Source organism: Pithys albifrons, chromosome 13 (assembly GCF_047495875.1).
Source record: "Pithys albifrons albifrons isolate INPA30051 chromosome 13, PitAlb_v1, whole genome shotgun sequence".
In the NCBI taxonomy this organism is placed as follows: Eukaryota; Metazoa; Chordata; class Aves; order Passeriformes; family Thamnophilidae; genus Pithys; species Pithys albifrons.
Genome location: NC_092470.1, coordinates 4,822,675 through 4,846,500, shown reverse-complemented (window position 1 = coordinate 4,846,500; position 23,826 = coordinate 4,822,675). Strand labels below are relative to the sequence as shown.

Sequence of the window (23,826 nt, the reverse complement as noted above, 5' to 3'; positions counted from 1 at the left end):
AAACATGCAGGGGATGCAGCAGGCTACTGGTTGCTGCCTTTTTTTTTTAACTCTGTGTTTGCTTCACAAGAGGGGTTGGGTTGAGAAAAGAGAGTTGCTCAAGCTGTTGCAGGGAAATTAAGTGGATTTGTTGGTCAAGGGGCCATTGCTTCAGAATTTACTGGATGGGAGTGTTGTAAACTTCCTCTTTCAGGGCTCTGGGTGGAGAACAGGAGGCAGGGCTCGGGTGTTAAGGGATCACTTTCTTAAAAAAGCCAAATAACCTTGGCTTTAGTCTGTGGTTGGTTTTATTTCTTGCTCAGCTAGTGCTTCTTGCTTATCTTGTGAGAGCCCTGCAGATCTAACTGGTTGTCCTGGGAAGGCAAGTGATCATAAGACCAGCCAGAGCAGCTGAAAAATAAAAATAAAGAGAAATAAAACACTATTCTCCAATTGGCATAGTGTGCACTAATGCTGCTCCAGTCCTTTGGCCCACTCTGGCACTAATCCAGCATTTTGGGAGGAGGTCCCAGCTTAGTCTGTTTTCAGGCCAGTTTATTCAGGGAGCCAAAGTGCACAAATCTTCACCAGGAAAAGGAAGACTCTTGTTGCTGTGTAAATCTGATTTACTGCTGGGGAGGCAGGCAGGAAAGGCAGGAATCAGAGACATTCATGGACATCAAGTGAAGGAGTGGATTATAAAGGAATTGCAGAGCTGTCCTGTGCTACAGCAGTTCTGGATGGTTGGAAAGCATGGCAGGAAGTGGGCAGGTTTATCCCAGAATGTTGTCTCCTGGCACAGCCATTGGAGATGGAGTGACTTGGATCCAAAGCTGTGCTGGTGAATGATGTGATTAAGGTGGGATGTTGTGCCCACCAGGCCAATGAAGTGCCCAATGTTGGTGATGCTGGTGCAGAATATTCCCCTTGGGCAGGGTCAATGCTGCCCAGCAACCTGTTTGTGCTCCCCAGTGGAGTCTGCATTCCAGGTGGGAAAAACTGAGCTGCTGAACCCAGTTTGGAGCTGGGGAGCAGAGGTTGCTTGGGGCATAAACCAGGGGAATGCCAGCTTGGGACTGGCATGACAGGAATGGGGGAGAGCTGTGTGGAGAGCTGTGGACTGGCCCCTTAATTCTCAATGCTCAACACTCACACTGCCTTGCTCGAAATTTTCAATTTCTGAGGCATATTTTAAAGATCCTTGGATTTTATCTTTGCTCTTTCTCTAAAATGGTTGTGTTGGGCAGAAAAACCAGAATAAAATGCTGAAGCACCTGCGTTCTCCAGTTTGCTTAGCAAATGATTCCTGAACTAGTCTTTTTTTCTCAAGCTTCAGTTTTGCTGGTGGCAAATAACCAGCCCTGCTCCCAGCTCTGGGAATATTCCCAGGATGCATAATGGCTGGTGCCTGCGACAAAGTGAGGGAAAGTCACTTTATTTTTTTCTTTCAAGTGTGGCTTGTTCTCCTGAGAGCCATGCCTTGAAGAAAAATGTCCCCTGCAAGTGTAAGGCTAAGATTGCCTGGGAGGGATGTGACATGGAGATGGAAGAAAGATGGAAACCACCAGGAAAATGAAGCCACTTCTGTTCAGTCCTGAACAGCCAGATAAATAATTGTAGGACAAGCCAGCAGACAAAAGAGCTGGCTCAGCTTATGGCACAGGGGCAGTGGGAATCTTGTCAGCACAGAACAACTGGGGAGTGGAGGTGCTTGTTGGGGAATTGCAGTCCTGAAAGAATTCCTGGGGGGTGTGTGCTCAGCTCACTCCTGACTTGCTGGAATCCCCTGAAATCCGTCTCAGCTCCCACAGCCGTGCTTGGAAAGGGTGTTGGGGGCTGCCTTTCTTTGCAGGAAAATGAGGTTTTCATTTCACAGGTGCAAATGTTGGTTTTGGTGGATGGTTGTGCAGTGGGTCCCTCAGTTTAGGAAAGAGATTGAGGGGCTGGAGCGGGGCCAGAGAAGAGCAACGAGGCTGGAGAAGGGACTGGAGCACAAGTGCTGTGGGGAGAGGCTGAGGGAGCTGGGGGTGTTTAGCCTGGAGAAGAGGAGACTCAGAGGTGACCTCAGCACTGTCTGGAACTGCCTGAAGGGAAGTTCTGGCCAGGTGGGGGTTGGTCTCTTCTCCCAGGCACTCAGCAATAGGACAAGGGGGCACGATGGGCTCAAGCTCTGCCAGGGGAAATTTAAGTTGGAGAGCAGAAAAAACTTCTTTGCAGAGAGAGTGCTCGGGCATTGGAATGGGCTGCCCAGAGAGGGGGTGGATTCCCCATCCCTGGAGGTTTTTCAACTGAGCTTGGCCGTGGCACTGAGTGCCATGATCTGGTAAAGGGACTGGAGTTGGCCCAAGGGTTGGACTTGATGATCTGGGAGGTCTTTTCCAACACAATCCATTCTATGATTCTGTGATTCTATCCTGTGGGTGCTCACATTGCCTGGGGATCCGTCTGGTTTCCTGGGAGAGCCGTGTAGGAAAGGCAGGAGCTCAGCCACCAGCTTGGTGGTGCCAACTCCTTCCCCACTCAGGGCTGGTGGGCAGCACCAGTGTGAGCAGTTTTGTCAGGCTGTTACTACAGCACAGACATTCCTGCATGGAATGTAAAAATAAAGCCAAGGTTTGCAGGCAGCAGCTTATACGTGGTGTGCCTTGTTTCCTGCAGCAAGGTGAGTGTCCATAAGGCAGCTGACAGACCCAGGGAGGGGTTTGTGCCCTGGTGCTGGGGGATGTGTGATAATGGATTCTCAGAAATCACCAGTCACTCCTGAAAATCCTGACCTAAACTTTTACAAAGGTCACGGTGTTTATTAAGATAAGTCAGCTTAAAATAATTACTGTGCTCTTGCTCCAGGGTCCAGGAATGAGTGGCTGGGATTCCATAACCTTAAGTATGTGCCTCGAGTGGTGTGTGTGGAGGTATTGCTCGGGAGATACTGGCTAATCCAGGTGGAGGAAAAGTTCCAGGAATAAAAAAGTGGCATTTCACGCTGTGGTTTTTGCCTCCTGATTATTTCAGGTATCCAGGACCTGACTCAGGGCTGGATTTTTGGCTCCCTTTCTGTGTCACTTTGTATTTTTCCTTCTGTGTTGTAGTGGGAGGAGATTCTTCCTTCACAGCTGATATTAAATATTTGGTGTCTCTTTTGCTGTAAGGACAGATCTGAATTCTTAAATTGCCAGTTGCTGCTTCTCTTGAAATTCGTGGTTTAGGTTCAGAGAATTCCCCCAGGTCTTCATCTCCACATGTAGTTCCACAGGTGTGTTATATTCCAGTGGCTGTGCTGGATCTGGAGGCAGCAAAATGAGGTAATTTATATCTTGAGGAAGAAATGGTTCATTTTAGGATTATACAGGTGCTAAACTTATCTGTAGGAATAGTGGCAGCTTATCCTTCAGTACCAATTTTTAGGAATTCAAGCTGATGCTGGAGAACCTGGAGGTGGAAAGAGCTGGAATGTGTTGTTTTCTTGCCCTTGTGTTTTTCTCACCTCGGGGTAAATCAGTGACTCTCAGTGTGGCAGTGAGAATTTCTCTTCCCACCCCATGTAGCACCAAACAAATCTTGTCACTTGGGTTTTAGTTAATTCCTCTGAGTATTTGTGAATAGGAGTCATTCACAAAGAGTCCAACTTTTCCTTAAGGATGAGGAAGCAGATTCCTGTTTGGCAGAGAATTGTGTTGGTGCTACAGTCACCAGGTCATGGGAACACATAAATGCAACTTAATAAAAAAAAGGTAATTAATTGGTTAAACTTCAACCCGTTCCTTTTCTTTCCTTCCCCATTCTCCCTGCCATTCCTGAAATCACTAAAATGTTTTCAAAGCCTGTCTTTGAAGCTGGTGGATGTTGAATTGAGCTCTGTTATTACTAAAGTTGGGAAGGGTTGATTCCAATTCCAGCAGAGCTTGTGAGGGCAGTAATTACAACTTGGCTCTCTGTGCTTGAGAACTTGCAGCTCAGGGCAGCAGCCCTGATCTTATCAGCATTTTGTAGTACAACAGTTTTCTTTATAATAGCATCTGTTTCACTTCCTAAGGCTTAACTCTACCCACAAAAGGAATTTCTGTGGCTTCTCTGATAATCCTGAAATTGCTGCCCCTGTACCTTTCCATTGACTTGGTGCTTTCACGGGAGGGGTTTTCTTGTTCACTCAAATGTTCAGCCTCACCCCTAAGTGGGTATTTCAGCAGATTCCTGTCCAAACTGAAGCTCTGCAGTGAAGAGGTGCAGAATGAGTTTGAGTTTCATGCCAGAAGTTTTTATTCCTCTTGTTTGGAGGGTTTTTGTCCTCCAAAGAATGGGCTGGGAAAAACAGGGAAATGTTTATCTCCTCTTCTGTCTGCTTGGCAGCTCAGGGTTAACTCTGGCTTTTGAATGTGGGATTGGAAACCAAAATTGGTCTGGACATCTCAGCTTCCCTCGAATAAGATACTCCAGGTGGTTGGGGACTAATCCTAAAATAGGTGTAGGTATAATTGTTCCTGAGGCCAGGCCTGCAACCTCCTGGGGAGGGGGTGGCACTGGGGGGGCTCTGGTGACCTCCAAGCTGTCTGTGCCACAGGGAAGGCTCCGTGGCTCTGCCAGGAGCTTGGGAAGGTGGCCAGCCCTTCCCAAGACCTCTGCCTTCCCCCTCAGCCCTCATCAGGGGTTTGAGCACATCCAGGGCCACATCTACCACCTTTTTCTGTGAGAAACCATAGAAATTCTGGGCCATGGTAATGCAAGGGCTGTTTGTCAAACATCAGCAAATTCCCTGGTCACAGAGGGGTGGAGGGAGAGGCAGGATTCTCCCCAGGGAACGACCTGTCTCTCTGAACAGTGTTTTTTCCTTCCTGCTACTATTGCCTGGCTTATACAAAGGTCTTTTAATGACTTGTGAGGATATATTGATTTCTCATGTTCCTGCCATCCCTGTGGAGGAGGCTGCTTAGCACAGGGTAACTTTGTTTTGCAAGCAGGAATGGAAAGGAAACTTGATTCAAGGCTCCTGCTGAGCTCTCTTGCTGGGCAGAATGGAGCTTATTCTGCATATGGAACACCTCTGGAGCTCTTTAGTGATTTACCTGTCCCAGCTGTGCTCGAGTTGCTGTTCCAGCTGCTGCTGATATTTGGTGTCTTTAGTCGTAGCCTTGGCGTGGCCCCAAAGGTTTTGGTGAGTGGAATAGTCCCTCCAGATCCAAGCTGAGACCTGGGAAAGGGCCTGTTGGCACTTGTGCTCTGGGTAAACACATCTTTGTTCCTTGCTGCTGAGGGTTTGGCAGCTCTGCTTCCCAAACCAAACCTGTGCTCTGTCCCTGTGTTTCCACAGCCCACCCTTGCACTGAGGTATGTGAGGAACCCTCTCCTTATCCAGTAGCTTAATGTGGGAAGTGGGAACTGGCTTTAAACCTTTCCAGCTCTAGAGCAGGAGGAAATGCTACCACTGTCCCTCACCTTGGATCACTCTGTGTCATGCCAAGTGATATCCATCTCTCCTGATTTTCTGGACATATGGCCAAACACTGATGACTTTAGCTCAGTGTAAGCTCCTTTTCATCAACAAGGTGTGGGGGAGCTTTGCTGCTTGTCCTCTCTTCAATCTCAGGATGGAGCTGTGGGAAGTGGGGTGCAAACCTTGTCATTCTCTTCTAATTACCCTTTTTCTTCATAGAGAACCAGTAAAACTTGTTCTGTTCAATTTTGTAACTTATAAAGAGTCTTTAAGCCCTTTAAAAGTTTTATTCCTGGAAATTATACCAAGTTCAAACCCACTGGCAGGAGAGAATTGTCTGCTTTAAGCCCTCTTCTCTCTTGCCCCTGTCCTCAACTATAGCAGGACAAGTTGTCAACATTACCAGAATTCCCTGTGGAAACAAGTGATTTACTTCTTGGAGCACCTATTTTAACACCATGAACAGTTTTGCCCTCTGGATCTATATCCAAATCCAAACTTGGGAAGGAAACAGCCAAAGAAAAGGGATAGAAAACGGAAAATCTTTACAAATCCTTTTGCCTTGGAGTGTGTAAAATTTAGGATGAAAAATACTTGCTGCCTCCTTTCTCTTCCACTGTGTCTTGTTTTGAGTGTTCTCTTAGGTTTGATCCAAGTTAACTGCCAGTGGGGTTTTAGGAGCAGCTGGATGTTTCCATAATTAGCCAAAAAACTGTGGTTTTAATCTCTGCTGGAGAGAGAGAGACTCCAGGAGAAAGGACACATGGATGAATCCTCCTGTGAACAAACCCAGTCTTCAGATCTCTTCCTACAGAGAGAGAGCTGGGAATTGATCTGCTGTAATAAACAGCTGACATAACAGAAGTGGCAATAATCCCCCCATTAAATATCTTTCAGTTGATGGGACTCACTGGATAATTGACTTTCCAGCAGGAATTACTGGCTCAAACTAAATCAGCAGGCATTAGGGCAGCTCACTGCAGTGTGGTTGAAAGGGGGAAACGGAGCTTTGCGTGGCCTTGACAAGAGCTATTCATCTTTGTAATTCAGTGTGTGTGTCACAGCAAGATGACTCCAAGATTTCAGATATTGGAGCGACTCCCTAATCCCCGTGGGGTGAGTTTTGGGGGTGGGGAAACCTGGTGCTGTCTTTTCCATCTGTGTGTTTATCAGGACAGGGTAGTCAGGCCTACCTTGCCAGGTGGATCTGGCTCTTCTCTTCCCTCAAGTGACTCTGCAGCAGCTGCTGGGCTGGAGCTTTGTGGAGTTGGTGGTTTAAAGATGCTTGACTGTATTCCATGGTCATCCTGGTCCTGCCATGCAGCTGGAGCTGCTGGTTTCCAGCCCTTGGTGGTCATTCCAGGATGATGGTTCACCAAGTGGAATAGGCCTAACTAGACTAATCCTTTTAATGTCTAAGAATGAACCTTAATCCAGCAAAGCTGAGCTTTCCATTTCTGTGGGGGAAATCCACATCCTTCCAGGAGTGAAGGTCCTGGGTTGGCAAACAGCTTTCCAAAGGGATTATTTCCCTCTTTCTGGTCTTAGTTTTGTAGGTGAGCCTGGGGAGGACAGGGCTCTATGAGTGTGTTGAGTATCTCTTCTCCCAGGCACTCAGCAATAGGACAAGGGGGCACGATGGGCTCAAGCTCTGCCAGGGGAAATTGAAGTTGGAGATGAGGAAAAACTTCTTTGCAGAGAGAGTGCTCAGGCATTGGAATGGGCTGCCCAGAGAGGGGGTGGATTCCCCATCCCTGGAGGTTTTTCAACTGAGATTGGTCGTGGCACTGAGTGCCATGATCTGGTAAAGGGACTGGAGTTGGACCAACGGTTGGACTTGATGATCTGGGAGGTCTTTTCCAACCCAATCCATTCTATGATTCTGTGATCACATGGAGAATGGAAAGGAAGGGTGCCAGGGGAATACTGGGGTGTGTCCTTGGAGAAAGGATGACCATGGGGAGCAAAAGCAACATCTCTGTAGGTGCTGGACTTCATGACAGCAGAGCACCTGCTAGAGGGGAGTTCACATCCCTCTCTTTAGGAGATGAAGGAATCTCTTTAGGAGATGAAGGAATGTGGCTGTTGGAGGTATTCACAGAATCTATTGGGTTGGAAAAGACCTCTGAGATCATCAAGTCCAACCCTTGGTCCAACTCCAGTCCCTTTACCAGGTCATGGCACTCAGTGCCACGGCCAAGCTCAGCTGAAAAACCTCCAGGGATGGGGAATCCACCCCCTCTCTGGGCAGCCCATTCCAATGCCTGAGCACTCTCTCTGCAAAGAATTTCTTTCTGCTCTCCAACTTCAATTTCCCCTGGCAGAGCTTGAGCCCATCGTGCCCCCTTGTCCTATTGCTGAGTGCCTGGGAGGAGAGACCAACCCCCACCTGGCCAGAACTTCCCTTCAGGTAGTTACAATTATTGAGGAATTCCCTCTAGAAAGGTTTTCCCTGGCATCAAGACAACACTTTGGAGATAATTTCTATGGGGGGAAAAAAAACCCCAAACCTTAAAGCTGGAGAACTTGCCTTAGTTTCACCAACTGTCTGGAAGGCAAAATGCCACTTCCATTGTGTGAGTGTCAGAGATTCCAGAAAAACAGGCTGTGACAAATACACAAATGCCTCCTCCCATCTTCCTTGTCATCTTGGTCTAAACCAGCAGCTGCTTTTGCACATTTTTGTGCCCCAAAATACACATTGCCAGCTTTCTGGAATTGTCCACAAATTGCCTGGGAATCCTTTCATCCTTTCATTTCTCTCTCCCCAGAATGGCAGCGTGACCTGGAGCGATGAAGGTGATGGATGCCGAGGAAGAGAAATCTCACGAGACTTTGCCAAGGTCAGTCTGATCATGAGGATTTGGGGGAAGGGGTAACTTTGGGGAATTCTTCTGTGATCCATGACTAAGGGTGACCACAAGGCCCTTGCTATTGCTCTACAGTGAATTTGTAAAAAAGATGTTTTGTCCTGCAGCTCTGCCTACAAACCTGCTATTTAGTTGCCTTTGGTCGCTGGGTTATGATTTGAACTAAGAATTAATGACCAGACTTTTGACATTTAAATTCTTAGTCCGTACTTTCTCCATCTGGAAGAAGAATATTTTGTTTCTGGAACCTGCTTAGACCTGTGCTCATGGGTTTGAATGTGGCAGCTGTGTGTCACATCAGCCACAGGAATTCATTTTAAACTGAGCTGGCCCTTTCTGCCAGGGCAGGTCATTGTTCTGCAAACACATCAGGGTGTTCCCTTCCCAGAGCTGGCTCAGAAGGCAGAGCTTCCCAGGAAATGAGCCCAAAAAGCCTCTCATCTTTGGGCTGGATGAATGCCAAGTAATTTTCAGCACCTGTGGAGAGACTGAAATATGTATTTCCCAAGAAATCTTTGCTTTTCTGTCGAGCAGCTTCACAAGTGTAGCTACAACCAGCAAAAAAAAATCCCTGGAGTGTCTTGATGCAAACAAGGATTTAAATTCTTCATGTACAACATTGTCTTCTATCTGGTCCTATATGCCCCTGGTTCTCAGCCTGACTTCAGCCCTTCCAACCAGTCACTTTTTGGCCCCACAGGATTCTTGGTAGGTGAAAATGAGATTTTTCTATTCCAGAAGTGCCTGTCCCTGCTGAAAAATTGGGATACTGCTCCTATATAACTCCTCTCTTTTGCAATACTGTCTCTGTGGAACTTTATTTTAATTGCTTGGAGGTTTTAAGCCTTTTGGTAAATATTTTTTCTGCAGGAACCTGATTCTAGGCTGGCTCCTGATACTTTTGAAGGCTTTGGGTTTATTTAGAGGAGCCTTCTCTGACAGGCACTGGGAGTTACAGGAAAGCTCTGTCCTTTCATCTCCTCCTTCAAGGCACTTGGAGTTTAGCACTTATGTGACAGTCTGTGAAGGGGGAATTGTGAGTTTAGGAGACACTGCAGAGAAGTTTTCCCTACTTGGTGCCACAAAGGTACCACTGATCTGCCCCAAACCTCTGTCACCTTCCTGTTGGTTGTCTCCTCTTCCTTTCCAACCTGTCTGTACAGTTTGTGTCCCCTTTTCTCCCAGGTGGCTCCAAACCCTGCTCTGTAGAGGTGCTGCTGACTGTAGTAAGGGCTGGACTTGATGATCTTGGAGGTCTTTCCCAACGTTAATGATTCTGGAAATCCTCTTCCCTTTGGGATGTCCATCTCTGTGCCTGGATGAGTTACTGAGGGGCTGAGCAAGGCAGGGTGTGACAAGGGTCCTCAAAGTGTCACTGCAGCCCTGGCCACCAAGTTGCTGAGGACTCTTTCCTTGTTTTCCCTCTTTGCCTGTGTTTTTTTTCCTCTCACCCCTCCAGTGCAAACAACCAGATCACAAACTGGAAGTGGCCAATACCACTTTATTTTCTGTCTCACTGTGGATTGTACCTTCATTTTTATTTGTTTTCCCCCCAGCTCTATGAACTGGATAGTGATCCTGAGCGGAAAGAGTTCCTGGATGACCTCTTCATCTTCATGCAGAAGAGGGGTGAGTGAGCATTTGTTTGAGCTCAGTGAGTAAAATAGGGCAGAGGAGTGAATTCTTCCCTCCTGAGTTTGAAAGAACAAATCCAGGCCTTGAACTTGCAGATCAGGTGGAAGAACAGAACTGAGGCTTGAGATGTTTCCCTAGGTAGATGAGGAATGCAGTAGGAAAGAACTTCTGCCCTGTAACAATTCCACAGGCACTATTTCTTTACCCTCCTGATGCTGCTGATGTCCATGCACTGAAGATCCCAGAATCCCTGAGGACTTCTGAAGCGAGGCTGAGTGGCACTGGGAATTCCCTGGGCTCCCTTTCAGGTGACATGTCTCATGTTTGGTTTCAGTGTGAACAGTGACATGCAAGCTGGGGACTGGGAAAATAAACACCAAGCCACCTTTTCTTGTGGATTCCCAACGTGTTTGCTTCCCAGTTAGGAATTCTGTGTAACAGAGTGCAGAAGTGCAGAGTTTCTCACAGTCCTCCCTGTGCTGGCAGCCACTGGCATCTCTCCCTGCTGCAGGGCTGGGAATGCTGTGTGAAGTCACTGGGATGTCACACAAGTCTCTTTCTGTCCCCATTCAGTTATCATTGCAAACTATTCATAATTAAAATACATTCATGTGTGGTGTGGTGTAAAATATTCCTCTCTGAACATTGGTGGTGCTGTCTTATCCCTCTAAGGGTGCCATTTGTCTTTTGGACTCTGCATCTTCAGATCTATCTCTCCAAAAGACTGGATCACAAAGGAAAGGCTGCCCAATATAGCTCTTCATACCTATGTCCATTTTTCCTACCACATAACTGACCTATGTGGATTTTCCCTCTCCAGCAGTTTCAGGTTATCCTTCTAGGTTGTTCAAAAATTATACCTGGGGTTTTGCTGATATTTTTGGCTTTCATGTGCAGAGACACAACCAAGATTAATTAATTTCCTTGCAGACATTAACCTGAGCTCATCTGTTCAGGTAAGGGCTGGTGACTGACATACAGGACAACAATCTGCAGGGTGTGATTGACAGCAACAGAAACCTCCAGATGCCTGGAGAGAAATCTGCTTAATACTTCAGTGTCTCCTCCTTCCTCCCTTTTAATTATTTATAATTGACACGTTCCCAGAGCCAGGGCTGAGCTGGTCACCAGCTGGTTGCTGGAGGAGTTTAGCTTTTAATCAGCTGGGCATTTCCAAGTGTATTTGTTTTCTGGGGACTTTGTTGTTTTCCTGTGATGGTAGTAGGCTGATAATGAAATACAAGAGCTCTCCACCCGTGGGGAAAAGATGCTGAGAGCCCTGTGCCAGAGGGGCTGGAAATGTTTGGCCCTGCCCTGGGGGACTGGCTTGAGCTCAGGGTACATGAGGCAGTGGTGGGCTTGCTTTATACAGGGGCACCCCCAAAAGAAATATGCAGAGGGACTCCAGAGAGCCAAGTTCCTTCAGGTTGGTGGGAGAACTGGGCAGTGTCTGCTGAGCTATGGGAGGTGGCTTCTCTGTCCCTAATCTGAGCTGCTATGTCTTCCTGCAGAGGAAATGTTTCGTCCTGACTTGGTTTTTTAGGAGCTGTGTGTCCACTCTTCCTATTCTTGCTCTTCTTTTCTAGGGAGCAGGTGGACATACCCACTGTGTCCTGTTTTGGGGGCTTCTCAGCAAAGTTATCATGGGATAATGATAAGAATTCAGGCTTCATTTCTCTTCCCCTTGCTTTATGTGCCAACAAACATCCTAACTCAAGGCTGAACAGCTGCCTTGCTCTGAGAGAGCCCCCCCAGGTTTGACTCCAACATGGGCTCCTTGCACCTGAGAGCAAAGTGCTGACTTTCTTCACTGGTACGTGTGAAGAGCTGCTTAATTTGCACCTCATGTCTGAAGGGGATGGAAAGCAGCTCTGCCAATAAAAACATTGCTGCTGTAAAAACAGGGATTTGCTGTTGTCCAGGAGGAGCCAGAGAAGGGCCAGCCCTTGTTTGGGGCTGATGGGTTGGGGGCACAGATCACAAACTGACACTGAACCAAACCGAGCCTGATGTGAAAGATAAATGAGAGATTTCACAGGAGCTACCGAGGAACTGGAGGGATGAAAAGGTTTGGTTGTTGGTGCTGCTTTAGGAATGTACCTCGAAATGGGAAGCCATGAAACAGCCTTAATGTAGATCAAATGTGCAGGTCTCCTCTGCCTCTGAGCACAGCAGGTTGTCCTGGAATGACTGCAGCTGCAAGTGATAAAATGGCCCTTCAGCAGCAATAATGATGGAAGAGGGAGATGAGAGGGAGGCTGTAACTGTTCCTTTGTTGGGTGTTTTATTCCTTGGATGTGTTTAGGGGAATGGGTCCCACTATGGCTGTGATTGAAGGGGCAGATGGGGAGAGGAAGGAATGTGGCTGATTGGTGAGCACCCTGTGCCAGGACATGTATCCCCACTGCCACCTTCCCTTTCCTTTTAATCCCACTGTCTCCCAGTGAAGGTTTTCCCTTCTGGCACTGAGAAGGGATAAAGAGCTTTCAGCAGTGCTTTCCTCCATTTCCATTGCTTATCTGCTGCCTTGTGACATGCTGAGTCTTGAGGTTTGGTTTTCAGAGCTGTATTTGGTGCTGAGGCCCTGGCACAGGTTCCCAGAGAAGCTGTGGTTGCCCCATCCCTGGAAGTGTCCAAGGCCAGGCTGGCCAGGGCTTGGAGCAACCTGGGATAGTGGAATGTGTCCCTGCCCATGGCAGGGGGGTGGGACTGGGTGAGCTTTAAGGTCCTTCCAACCCAAATCAATCCAGGGAATATTTTTAACGTCCTGCTGAATGAAGAGCTGCTCTATAGGCATGTTTTGGGTTCAGAGCATTCCTGAGGGCACAGACTGAGGATTCCCTGTTAGTGCACCATGGAGTGAGTTGCATTACAGGCATGGAAGCTGGATTTGGTCTTCCTGCCTCTGAAGATGCTGCAGGCAGGAGCAGTTTAGTAAGTGCCCTAAGTGCATCCATTGCAATAACTCAGGGTATCTTGTGTTCCCACATCTTTCATATCAACTAAAATAATTTTATTACAGAAGGGTCTATAGCCAGGTGGGCAAGTTCATTTACTCAGCTCAGACTCAACATCCTCTCCTGTGAAGCAGTGGGATTGTTACATCCCTGGAAGGATCAGTGTTCATGCAAGACATTCCTCTGGAGAAAAGCTTTGCTGGGGAAGGGCTCAGGGTGATGCTGTGGTGTATTAGGGAAGGCTCCTTTCCAGGGAAGCTTCTTGATTCATTTGACATCCTGCCTTTGTGAAACCCTCATAAAATGTCTCAGATTGTACAGCTCTACTAATTCTGTTGGAGGTTTCTGCGTGGTCTTGGTTTTCCCAGATGGTTTGACCATTCTGGTACATACATAGAAGGGGCTTTGTAAGCCTGACCGTGTGATTTTAATGTTTTCCTGCTGTTGTATCCTCCAGCTGAGCATTTTGGATGTGGAAATACAACAAATCCAGGGAATTGACAGCAGCATTTACTGATGGATTCTTTTATCTCCAGGCTAAGTGGTGTTTATGCAGTGTTTGTTTAGGGAATATGCTTCATTCTTGCACTGATTCAATTATCCAGGTTTATTCTTTTGATCCTCTGGAGATATTTTTGTCTCTGAATTAAGCAATGTAGTTCTCTAAACGAGACATCAATAGACATAAATTCTCAGCATCCTTTGCCTGTGCTGCCTGCTCAGTGCTGCAGCAAATGCCTCCCTAAATAGCAGGTGATGCTCTGCAGTGGAAAATCCCCACCTGAAGCACTGCAGAGGTTTCTTCTGAATGGTCCCAATGAACCTGGAAAAGTGTTTTTCCCTGTCAAACCCTTGGATCTGTGCACAGCTACATCCCTTCTTCCTGTACTTCCCTAAAGAGCCTCTTGGGTCACCTGTTCTGGCAGAGAATGAGAAAAATGGTGACCAGTCTTGTGCAAGTGGAACACAGTGGTGATCCATGAAATATTTCAAGTTCTTGCTTTTAGTTCTGTGAAAGGATGATTTTTCCTTAATTTTCCTGTCATTCTGGTTACATTCCTCTATTCTTTCCATGGCTAGAGCCCAATGGCTGGGAACAGAACCCACCACTCCATGTACTTACACACCTGGAAGTGATGGTGGGATTAAAACAGGTGCAAAGCCAAGTGCTTGGGATCTCCAAAGCACATGGATCCAGCTCCTCTGGGAAGGAGTCTCATCCCTGAAGGAGGGTTCCCTGTAGCATCCCAAAAACTTGCAGGAAATGTCTTGCTGATCAACCTTAAGTGCCAAGTCACTGAGCCTCCACCAGAAACTGGTATTTTGTGGAGTTTACCTGCAAATTCCTATAATTTAGGAGCAGTTATCAGCAGGTCTGTCCATAAAACCCAAATTACTCCCTGTTTTTTTATAAAACCAAAACATAATTGCAGGCAGACTTTATGAGTTTTTTTTCTCTAAATTGGAAAAAGCCTGGAAACTTCCCTTTGGAAAAATCTAAAAAAGAAATCTTTTCTGGGAAAATAAACATTGCAGTTCAAATAATTAATTATTCCCTGGTTTTAAGCTGATGAAAATGGGGCTTTAGAGTGAATATTGCTTTAGCTCCAAAGAAAAGTCATACTGGGAGCTGCAGCTGTAATTAGTGGGAAAATAATGTAAGTTTGCTTGGTTGTGGCTTACAGGAGATTTGTTTTAAATTCAGTCAGGGTAAGGAATGTTAGAGCAGCTTAAATGTTTGCCTGTGAACTGGGTTGGCAATGGGCAGGGTGCAGAGGAAATTAATTTGAAGTTACTGAGAGTTGTTGCCTCACATCCACCTTTCTGTAGCTTACTCAGGTGATTCCACCTCCTGTACCTGAGGATCTGAGTCTCAGGTGCTCCTGTCTGGGTGTACAGAACTGAGTGATGGAGTCAGAGGCATTTTTTGTCACTTCACCTGAAGACTGAGGCGTTGAATTTTGTCACATATTTCTCTAGCACTGGATAGAATCATAGAATCAGTGACCTCCAAGATCATCAAGTCCAACCCTTGGGCCAACTCCAGTCCCTTTACCAGATCATGGCACTCAGTGCCACGGCCAAGCTCAGTTGAGAAACCTCCAGGGACGGGGAATCCACCCCCTCTCTGGGCAGCCCATTCCAATGCCTGAGCACTCTCTCTGCAAAGAAGTTTTTCCTCATCTCCAACTTCAATTTCCCCTGGCAGAGCTTGAGCCCATCGTGCCCCCTTGTCCTATTGCCGAGTGCCTGGGAGAAGAGACCAACCCCCACCTGGCCAGAACTTCCCTTCAGCCTTCAGGGAGTTCCAGACAATGCTGAGGTCACCTCTGAGCCTCCTCTTCTCCAGGCTGAACACCCCCAGCTCCCTCAGCCTCTCCCCACAGCACTTGTGCTCCAGTCCCTTCTCCAGCCTCGTTGCTCTTCTCTGGCCCCGCTCCAGCCCCTCAATCTCTTGCCTCAACTGAGGGGCCCAGAACTGAACACAACACTCAAGGTGTGGCCTCCCCAAGGCAGAGTCCAGGGGAAGGGTCACTGCCCTGGCCCTGCTGGCCACGCTAGTTTGGATCCAGGCCAAGATCCCATTGGCCTTCTTGGATGTTGATGTCTCAGATCCTGCTCTTCTCAAGTCCTTTCTTATATTGATACTTTCTCTTCCCTCCTAAAATTTAACATCATGTTTTTCAAAGGATTAGTGGACTCCTGCAGAGGTGACTCAGCAGTCAGGAGATGACCCTGCAGATATCCAGGTGTATTTCTACCCTTACTTGCCTGGAGAAGAAGAGTTTTTTCCCTGTGTTTCCGAGGTTGTATGGATGGAAACCCACCACTGGTTGCACAGGGGTTGAACATCTGCTGAAGGAATTGGTACTGTGGAATATATTGGACCCAGCTGGGTACAGGAGAGCAAATCTCCATGGGATCTCTCCTCGAGGGGAAGGTTAATGTGGCTGGAGCCTTGGCTAATGTGAGCAGGGCACTGGATGCCAGTTAGAGAGCCGAAATCTGATAAGGGGCTGCCGAAATCCGATAAGGGGCTGCTGTCAGCCCCACTCGGGGAGGAGGGAGGCACTGATGGCTTTGAAGGGGTGCAGATAAGAAGTGGCCTCCTGTCAAATAGAGCATGATTGATTACCCTCTATCCTGGCTCCTGCTTGGGTAGCAGTGTCTAATGGGCTGCAGGCTCCTGGATCAGGTAGTGGCATTCACAGAATCACAGACTGTTCTGAGTTGGAAGGGACCCACAAGGATCATCGAGTCCAACTCTTAAGTCAGTGGCCCACACAGGGGATTGAACCCATGGCCTTGGCATTATTACAACCAACTTTTAATTCCTGTTGGGAGGTGAAAATGCCACACCTGGAGAGGCAGATCAGCTGTGGCACAGCAAGGAGGAGAGAGGTCCATTCCCTTCTGGATCCCTTTGCTTTTAATTTGAACACTGAGGGAGCCAAACCAACAAATAAAACTCGGGCTGCTGGGGTGGCTGAACCCCCAGCTTTGCCTGAAACCAGCCAGGATTTGTCCTTGGAGAGATATCCAGGCAAACCAGGAGCTGAGCCAGTGCAGGGTTCAAGTTGATTTGCTCATGTTCAGTGCTGTAGTAGTGAATTCTCCCTCTGTCTAACCTGGGAGATCATGACACTAAGTAATTACTCTGCCTCCCTTCAAAGAAACGTGAAGTTCTCATCAAGATTTGGTTCAATTTTATTTTAAATCATTGTGAAGTTTTCCACTTTCATGGGGAAAACCTGTTCCTTTTGGTTATCTGATATTGTTTCTCTTTTGGACATATTTAGAGTGGAAAGACCCAACTTTTTCTTTACCTGTTAGAAGCTGTAGTTTTAAAATGTCCTTCCTATGCCCATTTTTTACTCCAGAACATGCTTCATTGCAATTTAAATGTTGCTCTGTAGTGTCAGTATTTGGGATTCTCACCCCCTTTCTTCCTTACCATAAAATGGACACTTCTGGAGGTAAATTTGGAGGGGGAAAGTGGGAGGTGATTGGAAAAGTGGTGCTGCAGAATGGATGTCATGAAGTGTTCTTTGTCTCCTGCATGCAGGACAAGTTATGGCTTAGGCTGTTTGATCTTGGGGAAATCCCTGCAGTGGGGGTAGAGCGGCCCTTGGCAGGGAATCTCCATCATGGAGGACTTGGAAAGCCAAGCAAACCCCTGAAAAGTGAGAGAGGACTGATTTCCTTTAATTTGGTTAAAAGCAGACTCTGTTTTCACCAGTCTGCATCTTCAGGCTGAGATCTCACTCTGAGGTCTGGCTAAGAGAGGATGAAGAACAGGAAAACAAAGCCCCTTGAGCAGCATGGGTGAGAAGATGATGGTCCAAAGTTTAGTCCCTCAGCAACGGGTAGCTGAGTGAGGGAGCAGAGCCTGTGTATGGCGATGGCTTGGCCAAACCCCCTTCCCCAGCAGCTGGTTCATAGGTGTAAAACCAGCCATTCCAAGGTTTTCTAGGGTTTGCAGCTTCCTCAGCTGCTTAAATAACTTTTGAAGAGTGAAAATCAAACAGTTGGTGCCTCTCCAGATCAGGGGACATAGAGGGGACATTGAGGCCTCTACGGATAAGCCCTCGAGGCTTCTCTTCCATCTGCCTGGAACAGAAGAGGCTTTTGAAGGGGTGAAATTCCCTTGAAGGACAGAGATGTTTATAGCTACAGTCAGCCTTCCTCCAAGGAAATCCTTTATTCCAGAAATCTGAATTGTAGCTACAGCTGTCTTTCTCCTCATAAAACCAGGAGCCTGTGGGCAGTTGGGATGGCTCCCCTCCCAAAGTCTGCCTGCCCTAGAGTTTGTCTTCCTGAGGTCTCCCATCAAGTCTGCACCTTCCCTTTTCCAGTGGAAAAAGGCTCCTTGTGCCCCCTGTTTGATTCTTCACAGGAATGAGCCAAGTTACATAGTTGGGTTGTATTAAAAGGAAGAAAAGTTGTTTTCTGAGAAAACTAGGAGAGGAACTGGTCATCTTCCTCTCCCTGCTGAAGTCGGGCAAGGCTTCGGGCACAGAGGGTTTCTGGTTGCTGCCAGGAGAGAGAGGCTTGGAAGTACAGTAAAATGAGTTTGCCATCAAAAGGCAACAAGTCTTATGCTATGCCCCCGGCTGCTGACCTTTCCCTCTGGAATTCTCCCCTCTGACCTCCGAATCATTAATCCTGATGCTGCCAGATGACAGTAATCCATCATGGCCCCTGACAAGCCTCGCAGCCGCCTGTGAAAGGATCCGCTCGGCTTCAGCATCCACTCCTCCCATGATACTCGTTTTTCAGCCTTTCCTGTTTGGAGCTGTGGGGGTTTCCAATGAAGACTTTATCGCCTCTGCTTTCCTCGGAGAGGGCTGGGGGAGGAGAGTGCAGGCAGATCCGAGGAAACACTCAGAGCTGCATCTTGCTCTGGAAAATACAGAGAATTCGCAGGTTCCAAACCCCAAACCATTCTCGGCCAGAGCTGGGGGATGTTACTTGGGGTGGTGCTACAGGGAAGTATGGCAAGAAAATCTCCATGTTCAAGTGAAAGAAGGATGAAAGTAGTTTTGTCCCTGCTGTAGTTGGTCTTCCATATAAAGAAATTTTATGGGGGGAAAACAAATTCGAAGTTTTCTCTTAGTTGGTAAATTTATATTCTATGTATAAACATATTTAGTTTTGTTTATAAAGGTGTATTTCTATATAAATATCTGTTAGGGGAGTTTATATATAGTTTACAAATGAAATTTCAGAACGCTTTGGTGTTGTTTACAAGCAAAGGTGAGGAAGGGAAGGTGTCCAAGGGGTGGGGAGGTCAAGTCTCGATGCTGTTCCTGCTCAATCTGGAGCAGATTCCCTGGAATTGTTTAAGCCTTTGTTTCCCACTGATGTAGGTGATGTTTGCGCCTTTCACAGGAGCATTTGGATAAATATATTTTCTGTGTTTTTCCAGCTGCTGAACTGGGGGAATCTAGAGAAGAGTAAAGGTGTGTCTGGGATAAATGCAGTATATGAAAAAGTAGATATTTCTTAATACTTCTGTATTAGCAGCTTGTTCGCCTGAGGAGCTTTATGACCTTCCCTCTCACTCTCCATCTGGTCAGTGTCCAAGGAGAGCTGCAGGAAAGTCCCTTCTGGACAAGTTAATGCTATTCCCTAAATTAGATTGGGGAAAAATGGGTGGCTTTGAGGGGCACCAAGTTGCTGGTGGACTGAGGGGAGAGGGGCTTGATGCTGCTCCAGCAGAACAAAGGCTTTGCAGCTTTAATTAATTAATTAATGAAGGGGCATTGTGGAGTGTAAAACCCAGCCCTGGCTCTTCCTAGAGACCTGGGAGAGAAGTGTTTTCCTGTTTTCCCTTTGGGTGTGACTTGGGTTGCTGTGGCTCAGCTGATGAATGATAACTTAAGGCTGGTAACATGATCGTTCCCAGCGCTCTGCGGGTCCTGCGGGGCTGTTCCTGTGATCTTAATCTGCAAAAACACTGACACAAAATGGAGGTTCGGGCAAAAAATGGAGCAAATTCAGGCTTTTTGGGAGGGACCCAGCTTGGGGTGGCCAGTTGGGGTGGATGGAGCCACAGGATTGATCAGAGGATTTGGAAGTGTCTCCATCTCTACTCCCTGAGGGAATTGTCACCTCTGAAATGCAGGAAGAGGATCTGGTGCAGCTTATGGAGTTACTGCTTTGTGGCCTTTCTGCTGTGGGCAGGGAAGGGCTTGTTTGGACAAGGCAAGAAGAGGATGTGATAGATATAATATCATATAAACTTGATCAGGTGCTTCTGATGTTTTCTTACACTTTAATAGTTATAACTTCATGGGATTTTCAGTCCTTTAAAGCTGAAAAAACTTACTATTTTATCTGCCATCTCATTAACATGTGGGAATTGGCACCATGAGCTAATGCCTAACAGGCTTCCAAAAGAAAAGAGAGGGGGGGGAAAAAAATTCCACTTAGATGTATAATGAGGACATCTGCAGAGCTGAGCTCCTTTTCACTGAACAGAATAAAACCCGTTTATAAGGGCCATAAACTGCTCTGCTCAGGGGCATTAAGCGAATCACTGGCTGAGAGCAGTGGCACAGGCCTCCCCTGTGGATGGGGTATTCCATGATTGTCCATTACAGCCCTTCCCAGGCTTTCCTGTAAAGGCTGGTGCTGGCCATTGTGGGAGGCAGGATACTGACCTCAGATGGACGGCTCTTTGATCCAGGACAGTATTTCCTAGGCAAAATAAAAGGGTTGCCACATCAGCTTTTTTTCCGCCCCTTCTTCCTTTCCGTGCCTAAATCTCATTAATTTGACCTTTAGCACTTCAAGGAGCTGCTAAAGGGGAACTAACAGGTTAAAAATCAGATTTTCTTTTCTATTTAACTCAAAAGATGACAAAACTGAGCAGGAAAGATAGAGCTGGTTCCCTGTCTGTTCTCAGAAGGATAGAACAAGACCTTGGTTTGGGCTCCTAAAGGTGTTCAGATGCTTGGTGCTCCTCACAGCTGCTGCGTGGCCTCCTTAGGGAGTTATTTGGGAGCATGTTCAGGGAAAAGGAGTGGGAAGATGAAAACACTGTGTGAGCAGTGGGAAGAGCAGCCCTTTATTTACCTGGCAAGGTTGTAGCAAAGGGTTGTACACATCCTTGAGGAGGAGAGATGCTCTCCAGTATCATCTATCCCTTTATTTTACTGTTCCCAAGCAATACAGGAGAGCAAATCCTGGGGAATCAGGGAGCTGAACCCCAGTGTAGAGTAGCTGGAGTTGCCTGGCTGCTCAGCCCCTTCCTGAGCACAACCAATACAGATTTTTATCTGAGATTGCCCTGAGCTCATAAAACTGATTCCTCTGTGCCTTAGCCCCAGGATTGAATAGTCCCAACTTCCCCTCTTTCTATTTTAGAAGTTGCTTGTAGCTGTGGGGTTTTATTGGTCTGATAATTGCTTTTGCCCACAGGAAAGGATTTTTCATGGAAAGGATGTGCCATGTAGCTGCACTTCCCTGCCTCATTTACTTGCCCATACAGGGGCCTCCAGCCAGGCTACAAACAGAGCTCCTGAATTTCCTCTCAGAAGGAAGATCAATTGCCCCAACCTGCCCATTTTCTTGGCCTCCTTCTCTCCCTGACTCTGTGCTTGTTTCCCTGCAGGAACTCCCATCAACCGGATCCCCATCATGGCAAAGCAGATCCTGGATCTCTACATGCTCTACAAGCTGGTGACCGAGAAGGGAGGGCTGGTGGAAATCATCAACAAGAAGATCTGGCGGGAGATCACCAAAGGCCTTAACCTGCCCACCTCCATCACCAGTGCTGCATTCACCCTGCGGACACAGTAAGTTGGGAAGGTCTGACAGCAGGGGTGGCCTGGGCAGGACCAGGAGCTGGGCTCCTGGATGTGCATCTCATCCCCTGCACTGCCCTCCTTTTTGCTTCTTCAGAGTTTATTAAGCTCCTCAGGGCATGGAGGGTCTTGTCTGTCTCTGAAGAGCACTTGGCACAGGGAGGAAGGAGAGAGGGAGACAGACCTCCTGATTTTAGGCATCAAGTATGAACCTGATCATTTAATTAGCACTGGAAGCTTGGAATTTGGCAGCTCCTCACTGTGAGGATTACTTTTCTGTCCTGCAGTACTCAATTAGGGAAGAGAGAAAGGAAGAAAAAGTGGAATAAGCAGATGAAAAAGAATGGTGAAAGTAAATTGCCTGTAAAATTTTGCAACAGTGTGAAGCTGAATGTTAGCTGTGAAAGGCTGGGCTCTGGGAATCTGCTCCCAGCTCTTACGCTTTTCTTGGGAGTTATTAGAAACCTCTGAGTCCCACAGAGAAAAGCTCTTGCCATTTCCCCAGCCTTTGGTACAACAGGCAGTTCCTGCAAACCTGTGTGCTAAAGGGATAAGGTTTGGTGCTCCCCAGTACAAATGACATGGACGTGGGTAATTCCTCAAACTTCCTACCTTGAATTACATGTTGTGGTCTGAGATCTTTGTTCTTAGAGTTTTATATTCTTGGTTGTAAAGGAATTGTGGATGATTCTTAGATGGTATTTTAGTTGTGAAGAAATTCTGGATGATTCATAGAATCATAGAATGGATTGGGCTGGAAAAGACCTCCGAGATCATCAAGTCCAACCCTTGGTCCAACTCCAGTCCCTTTACCAGATCATGGCACTCAGTGCCACGACCAATCTCAGTTTAAAAACCTCCAGGGATGGTGAATCCACCCCCTCTCTGGGCAGCCCATTCCAATGCCTGAACACTCTCTCTGGAAAGAAGTTTCTTCTCATCTCCAACTTCAATTTCCCCTGGCAGAGCTTGAGCCCATCGTGCCCCCTTGTCCTATTTCTGAGTGCCTGGGAGAAGAGATCAACCCCCACCTGGCCAGAACTTCCCTTCAGGTCTGCCCCAGGGGTGTAGTAATATATATTCATATGTTTTCATAACAAACATTGAGTGAATTCAGGGTTTGAGCTTCACTTCACATACAAACTGCCCAATGCTTTTCACAGCAGTGCTCATGGTATGCAAAGACTTCAGGTCTGCAGAGAACCTCAGGCTGAGAGTCTTCCTGCCCCCAGTGCCTGTTTCTGTAGGCTGTAATTCCATATCCTGCTGAGAAACTGCTGGAGTTTCCCTGTGCTGCTCTCTCCCCAGGTACATGAAGTACCTCTATGCCTACGAGTGCGAGAAGAAATCACTCAGCTCCCCAGCAGAGCTCCAGGCTGCCATCGACGGGAACCGACGGGAGGGCCGGCGGCCCAGCTACAGCTCCTCCCTCTTCAGCTACTCACCCACCACCACAGGGCCTCCTTCCCTCTTGTCTCCCCCCAAAATCCGCTTCCCCATCATCGGCGTGGCACCGAGCAGTGGGACCAGCAACCCTCGAGTGTCTCCAGCAGCAGCGGTCAGGAAAGGTCAGCTACTTTTACTCACACTTAGAGGTACTGAAACAGTTATTTTCCATTTTATCCACCCAAGCTGGTTTGGCTTTGAGATTAGTGGGATTTGGGTGGCTCGAAATGGCCTGGCTGTGGTTGAAACCCTGGTGTGAGGGACTAATGGCCTGGCTGTTGTTCAAACCCTTGTGTGAGGCACTGAGTGACTCTCTCCTCCTTTTCCAGGTGATGGAGTGCCCTTGACTGTGTCTATGCCAAATCGTATTGCTGTGCCAGTGACCTTGAGTAGCCAGCAGGCAACTGTGGCAGCAAGAACGGCCACCCTGGAGCAGCTGAGGGAGAGGCTGGAGTCGGGAGAGCCTCCGGAGAAGAAGGTGTGTCGGATGACTGAGGAGGAGCAGCGGCTCGTGCAGCAGGCTCTGCAGCGCAACCTGTTCAGCATGGCACGGCAGATCCCCATGAAGATCAAGATCAACGGCAAGGGTAAGCAGCAGAGACAAAACACAGGCAAAAAACCTTTGGAAACTGCAGCAGGGAACAAAATGCCCCCAGTCTGGAATGTCAAACACACAGGTCTCTCAGGGTCCCAGGCAGAGGCTGCCTCAAGATGATGTTAGAATGGAGGACAACAACTGCAAAGCTGAACTTTGGCAATGTTTTGTTGAGCTTTATTGCTGGTTTTATTACCCAGCCTCATCTGAATCCAGAGAGCCTTTGCCTTGTTCACAAAGCTCTGCATCCAAGCTGATCAAACCTGCCTGACCCACCCAAGGAGACCCTTTTTCCAAGCTGGTGACCTCCTATGTCCAGCACAGCGAGGTTGCTGCAGGGTTGAGCTCTTCTACCTCCACAGAACTTGCGTCTTCTTAATTGATCGTGGAAGTAACAGCTTGGTACAGGAGACTGGGAGAGAGATGCCCAGCTTTTAGGAATCCTTTTCCAGGTGGACTGAGGAGGTCATAAAGAGCTGTGTGTCTGCACAGGGCCCTGTGTGTCCCAGGGCTTTTAGCAAGGCAGATGATTCCCACCCACATCTGCACAGCCTCAGGGCAAAGAATTGCTGGCAAGGCTGGGTTAGGAGGTCGCATCCAAGCA

The 23,826-nt window shown here is 47.5% G+C and overlaps 1 protein-coding gene across 4 annotated transcripts in view; it reads left to right on the top strand.

Annotated features, from left to right (window-relative positions):
* The window catches only part of ARID3B (AT-rich interaction domain 3B), a 33,721-nt gene that overhangs the window by 4,304 nt on the left and 5,591 nt on the right, over nt 1-23,826 (top strand). For 2 of the 4 annotated variants that reach the window (XM_071568706.1, XM_071568705.1), the window contains exons 3-7: nt 8,179-8,250; nt 9,834-9,906; nt 20,989-21,172; nt 22,490-22,749; nt 22,957-23,214. In XM_071568706.1, coding sequence (XP_071424807.1) covers nt 8,179-8,250; nt 9,834-9,906; nt 20,989-21,172; nt 22,490-22,749; nt 22,957-23,214 — 847 coding nt within the window. Of the gene's footprint in view, nt 1-8,178; nt 8,251-9,833; nt 9,907-20,988; nt 21,173-22,489; nt 22,777-22,956; nt 23,215-23,826 lie in introns of all 4 variants that reach the window. The other 2 variants (XM_071568704.1, XM_071568703.1) reach the window with 1 other exon arrangement.